We start from the raw sequence: 6,745 nt of genomic DNA on the forward strand, positions 1-6,745 counted from the left end.
TACACAATTTAAATTTATTGAAGGATGCAACCAAATTAATTGAGGGCCTCCAACCGCCTCGAATTTTTTTTTGTTTTTCCAGGATTGCAAGGAATAATCAAAAAATTCCCTTGGTAGTCTGACAGTCTTTTGGTATCTACAACTTTTTTTTTGTTTTTCCAAGCAAGCCAAATTTAATAAATTACTGCATTTAAACAATATATAGAACTCCAATCTGTTGCAAGAGCCAAATTACTTCAAGAATATTCACTTTAAATTGTTATTACATGGTTTAATCCAATTTCTGATGGTTACAAAACAACATACAATTCAAAGGTATCCAGGACAGATTTTGGACTTAAATGCAGAAAGGATTCATGAAGTCACAGTAAATATGAAAAATTTGAACCCTTTCTACATTTAAGTCCAAAATTGTCAATGAAGTCACAGTAAATATGAAAAATTATATAATTAGAATAATAATAATATATAATATAATATAATTATAATTATATAGTTAGGCATCTAGCTAGCAGTGCAATCCATAGCAAAAGTGTTTCAGGCAGTGAGGACACGAAATATGCAAGTGATTCTGCTGAACATTGATAAACTCTGGTGCTCCCTGCAGTTGTGATATGCAGGAATCTTCCAGCCATGAAAAAGTTAAAAATTTCACAAGAATAACAACTGTTTTCTTTTTCCGCATTGTATTGCATTGACTATGTAATCTAACTGCATAATCCTTTGGTTTGCAGTTCCATCAGCGATAGAAACCAAGAGCATCGCCTTCAAATGGTATTCAAAACTCACTGCTCCAACGTGCTCCAAAGCTTCGGGTCAAACTTGGCATCAATTCCAAAAATAAACTTGGTAGAACATCGCAAGCTTACCATACTTCTGAACGTAAAATAATGGGCCAGAGAATACCTCAACCCTCAGAAATAGTGAAGGCAGCGAAAGTAGTTTACAACTCGGGCACTCCCAAATTTTTCGTTCTGTGCTGATAAACTGGGACTCTACAATCAGTTAAGACGTTTGGCGCAGAGTCCGCCATGCAGATTCAAAGTCTTGAGGTGGCGCACATTTGAAATCGAGTTCCTCTAACGTCCTCGGATGCTGAAATCTGTCACGTCTCAATCAGTACACGGCGATAGAATTAGATCTTACAATAATGTAAACAAACGAGGTGGAGAGAATGTTTTTACTGCCAAACGAAGCAGCTGTTGTAGCTATAGCGAGAATAGACTACATGAGAAGTGGAATGTCACAGAAAGGAAATTGAGGAAAACGACGAAGAACAAAAAGTAAATAACCAAAAACTAATGGGTAGAAGGCAGGCAATGCATAACTTCATAAAATTACATACCCTAGGGTGATAGCATGAAGACATGGCCGCTGTAAGCCAGAAATAAGTTTCCGCAGAGATCCATGATTAGCTGCCAGTGTTTTTGGTAAAAGTTGGCTTAATGCAGCACCCTGAGTACCCCCATATGTATCATCTCCCATCAATGGATAGCCAAGATATTGGGCATGCACTCGTATCTGCACGTTCTCATTTGGTCAGCACCATGATCACTTCCTTCATTATGTGGATAATAGTGGTTACCATGTAGCGTATACTTGGAATCTATTGAGATCTCAACATTTTCAGACTGCACTTTACTTCGAATTCACGGGAAATCACACAGCATAGAAGTCTCGATAGTTAGCAGAAACAGTGAATATGAAAGCGTCCAAAAAACAAAAAAACAAGAACAAGCTACCTGATGAGTTCGACCTGTTTCAAGCCGCCATTCCACCAAAGCAGATCCACCATTCGCTAGAACTTCAAGCACACGGAACCTGAAAATACGACCGAATTATCCTTAAAACCAAACAAGAGGATTAGAGATTAAATTAATAAAAACTCATTTTTAAAAAACATAAGATAGATTGCTTCACTTCTTACAACGAGATGTGAAAACTTCGAGCACTCCTAAAAGAGACATAATTATTTTCCACAAAACAAATGAAATAAAGAACAAATCTCATCAAACTTCTACGAACTCGTATATCTTTTTGTCTACACTTGAACACACGTTCATAACTCGTATTTCTGTAATGAACGCCATTAGCTACTACTTGAGTTCGATCTTCCCAATGCTTGCTGCGGCTTCATGCCCGTGTACTCAACATGATTTTGTTCTTATTAAAACTTCGAGAGAAACCGGTTGTGAAAATTTATGAGCCAAAGAGCAAAGTTGAAAGAAACTGGACCTGCTTGCTGCTGTCCGAGACTTGGATCTACCTGCGCTACTTCCAGAAGCAGAAATCGCTGCCATCTTTTTCCGATCACGAGGATCCCGACCAATAGGAATCTCTACTCTACCAGATTTCAAGGACGGCACCCCACAGGTCAGGCTTACATAAGAGCGACGCACACTACGGGCCTTGAATTGGTCGCACAAATGAGCATGCGTATACTCATCCTGAGTGGTCAAAAGTCAAGTAGAGTCTTAGTATTGGCGGAAGCCGCAAGTTCAACGGCTGAAGCCGTAAAATATCTCAACACAGAACATGTCATCCTATAACAAAAAATGAATATTAATTATAATAATAATAAATTAATTAACTCAAAACAACTCTGCGGTTTCAATGCTTTACCGAATTTGAAGTAGAAAAGGTAAAGATTCGGAGAGAACCAGAAAATAGGTAATGTACATGGAAAGGAGAACGTTTTCTAAATTGAATTGTGGACGAGTTGTTAATACTCCATTGACCTATAACATGCTAAAGATCCTGAGCGTGCAATATGCATTACTGATCAGTTTAAAGATGACAACTTCAGAACAACAAGGTACCTTGGCCACAACAAGAAGTCCGCTCGTGCCCTTATCAAGACGATGTACAATTCCAGGCCTGATAACAGGAGGAGGACCAGACAGAGTGGTTACAGTACCAACTAAGGCTTCCTCATCGATTTCTTCAGAATCATCTACAGACGGAGACTCAAGCGCGTTCTTTGGTGTCGAACCACTGGAGTATCTCATCGCAGGCAGTTCACAATGGTGTAGAAGGGCATTCACCAACGTCCCCTCTGAATGGCCAGGAGCCGGATGCACAACCTGCAAATTCAAGAGAATACACAACTAATTAACTCTACAATCAGGACTAGAACATCCTTGGACGAAACTTGCAATAATAGTCGGCTGAAACCTCGTTGCAAAAGAAAGAAAAAAAATAAAAAAAAATAAAAAAAATACAGCTTCTTCCAACTAGTAGGGGTAAGTGTTTGCCTTGGACCGAAGCACAGACCATGTGGGCTGGCTTGTTGATGACTATCACATGCTTATCTTCGTATACAATATCCAGTGGAATGTCTTCAGGGTTTGCATCTACAGGTGCCCACCCGGTAAGCTCGCACTCCACCACATCCCCTGGCCGCAATACATACGATCCCTGTGTACAAATAAAAATTCTGAGCCCGCACAAACATGACGAGGAGATACTGCTGCGCCAACTCGCAACTTCGCATAAACCTCCTCAAAATCCTAGAAATTTAAATTGGGCCAAACCAGTGAGTCCAACCAAATTGGCACCTACTGCAACCTGATCATCTACCGAATTACTGAAGGAGAGCAACAAACCTTGATAATCGCTTTGCCATTGACGAGGATTGAGCCTTGCCGAATGTTGCTTTGGACGCGTGCTCTGCTAACCAGGGGCAATTGTCCTGCCAACCACGCATCTAATCTGGTCTTCCCAATCCCTTCCGGCACAGTCCCTTTAAAGTCTAGGCCACCCTCCAAACCCACCGCCTCAACCTGAGCAACAATCTCACCATAGACAATCCAATTGAACAAATCACATCACAACCCACTCAAACCCATCGCTGAAAACAATCACGACTTCCCGAACACGACTTCCAAAAGAAAATCCAACCCACCTTTCGCGCCACAGAGGCGGAGGAAGGCGCGGATGAAACGAATGACGCGCAGCGATTCACATGCAGCAAGGGCCGCGGGCAGCGAGACTGAAAACCCATCCGCAATTCCTTGGCAAAGGCTGCCTCCATGACGCAGCAACGCACCAAACCCTCGCAGATTGGCATGCTGTGCCGCTTTGACAACGCTTGAAGCATGACCCTTCACAGAGGCTATGCTGCTTACGAAAGCTTGCGCGCAAGGCAAAGATCCACACTCAAAGGCCAAATGCAGGTCCAGGACCTACAATTGTGAGGTCCTTGGTTGGCTAATTGAAGCCACAAGCTTCATCCGCTTCTCCAAACGGAAAAGGAATCGCACTGTGGATGCAAATCCACGCAAGAATGTCTCTTCTACGCAGCTACGAGCACCCCGTCTTCCAGCGAGCCCGCCATCGTTCGCTTGCTCTTGTGCTCACTTTCCTCTGCTTCGCATTCGCAAACCCTAAATTCTGGGCAATATATTTTATTAGGGTATTGTATTAACCTATTTTATTTTTCCTTAAGTTAAATATGTGTGTTGGGCATGCCTTGAAATTGTTGCAAATTTTTACATGTTATTAATGTTCCTGAATTGAGTTTAAATGTATTTAAACGTAAATGTTTGTTAAAGTTTGTTTGTTTGTTTTAAATACATTGGGTATATTCAATCACAACTCATAAGAAAATTATATTGAGTAAATTATATTGAGTTTCTTACTTAATGCTTACTTTTATTAAAGGGACTTTTTTGACGCCAACTTGGAAGGATTCTATCTAAAATTAATACCTTGAATGTGGTTGCTTTCAATGATTGGAAATGCTACTTTTTATAACTTGTACCTTTTAATACTAAAATATTATGAAAAATTATGCTTATTTTTGGAGTAAAATCTAAGAATTACAAGTTTTGTTTGAGAAAATTGTGTGCTTTAGAATCAATCAAAAAATATTTATCGTTCTACACTACAATTCAAAAACATTTGAAAAATATTTCACAATATTAAATTTCTATTAAAATAACCATAGATTAAAACCATCTAACTACACAAAAAGTTACAATGTCATTCTTTGCCCTAAAAAATAGTTGTAAACAATCCAAATTAGATTTTCATAGATTCTCTCAAGCTTTGTATACACAATTATTAAAAAAAGAAAAAAAAGAAAAACCAAAAAAAACCAAATAAAGAAATGTCTTAGTTAGGAGCTTTAAAAAAAAAAAAAAAAAAAAAAAAAAAAATCATCTACAATTTCTTTCGTGTTGAGATTTTGAAAGTTTGATATGTATTTTAAATATATGTGGATGCTAAAATCTTATTGTAATACATTTTCGATACAAGATTTAAAATAAAATTGATTCTTATCATTGTAATTGTTTAAATTAGCAAGAGATTTTAAAATTTTTCTATATATTTCTAAAAAACAAATTTGTTTTGTACAATGGGAATTAGACAATACAATTCTATCCTTATAAATACAACATGATTTTCAAAAAATCGTAATATACAAAAATTCAAATAATATATTATGTCAATAAAATCTTTAAAAGTACAATAAAAAATTATTCTTTTTGAAAAAAATACAAACAAACAAACATCTTGTAAACAATATTTGAATCCAAAGATTTTCCAATAAATTGGAAAAAGACAACATATCTAAAAATAAAAAAAATCTTACAACTTGCTTAAATATAAATAAAAAATAATCTAAATATATTCAAAAAAATCAGGTTTATTTATGATATTTTTTATAAATAAAAATATTCTATTTCTTTAAATAATATAATAAAGAATGGTAACTCTCATATATTATATAATTTGCATATACACGTGATTTTTTATGTATTTATTTAAACTATTAAAACTAAAAAATTCTTTATTTAAAATATTCAAGAAACAAAAATAAACAAATGAACAAAAAAAAAAACAACAATAACAAACAAACAAATAGTATTTTAAATTTGAAAAAAATCTTATTCAAAAAAATACTCATAAATTTTTTTTTTATCTATTTTAAATTTTTTTTCAAAAATATTTGTAGAATTTTGGTGATACAAAAATAAATAAATAAAGATAAATTTAGATATAAATAAAAATTTATAAATAAATAATAATAAATATTAGAATATATTAATGGAGACTTAAGAATACATTAAGTTTTTAAATACGTATTATTTGCACCATAATTTTAAAGAATTAATTAAAATAGATATGATTTTTGTATGTTTAAAAATAAGTTTTATATTGATATTTTAATTTTAAAAATTAAAATATATGAATTTATTTATTAAATAAATTTTTATATCTAAAAAGTGGAAATAATTGAAAACAAATTGATATAACAATAAATACACATTTAAAAAAAAAACCCTTTAAAAGATGATATTTTATATTAAAATGATAATTTAATTATAAATAATTCTCTTGATGTACTATTGTGATGAGAGAGTTTGCCTTGAGAAAACATGAGACCTTTGGCTATTAGTAGTTGTCTTATTTTCTTATAAAAACTTTCAAAACATACACAATATTCAAAATAAAAATCTTTTGTAAATTTTCTTGTTCATACTATCAATAAATCTGTTTATTAAGTGTTTATAAAACAGACATCAAGAGAGCAAAACTTTCTTTGAAAGCCTTTATATCTCTCTCCAAAAGAGATTTCTATACTTTTAAAATCCTAAATCTTAAATCCTACTTCCAAATTCAAAATCAAAATCCAAAATTTTATTTTGTTCAAAGTTTGTTTGTTAAATGAACAAAAAGTTGAGTTGAGGATTCTAGAGAATTGATGTTATCTCACTTTAGCTATCACCAACTTATTGCT

The 6,745-nt window shown here is 34.2% G+C and overlaps 1 protein-coding gene across 1 annotated transcript; it reads right to left on the bottom strand.

Moving 5' to 3' along the window:
* Positions 1–560: 560 nt before the first annotated feature.
* On the bottom strand, positions 561–4,345 carry LOC112273873 (RNA pseudouridine synthase 2, chloroplastic). The gene is made up of 8 exons (XM_024502892.3): positions 3,905–4,345; positions 3,606–3,782; positions 3,274–3,417; positions 2,820–3,083; positions 2,236–2,447; positions 1,743–1,821; positions 1,346–1,521; positions 561–1,102 (listed from the first exon to the last, which is right to left on the bottom strand). Exons 1-8 carry the CDS (start codon positions 4,097–4,099, stop codon positions 1,006–1,008), a joined length of 1,344 nt encoding a protein of 447 aa, XP_024358660.1. The 5' UTR covers positions 4,100–4,345; the 3' UTR covers positions 561–1,005.
* Between the last annotated feature and the right edge of the window lie 2,400 nt (positions 4,346–6,745).

The sequence above is a fragment of the Physcomitrium patens genome, chromosome 21 (genome assembly GCF_059467195.1).
Source record: "Physcomitrium patens ecotype Gransden chromosome 21, ASM5946719v1, whole genome shotgun sequence".
NCBI lineage: Eukaryota > Viridiplantae > Streptophyta > Bryopsida > Funariales > Funariaceae > Physcomitrium > Physcomitrium patens.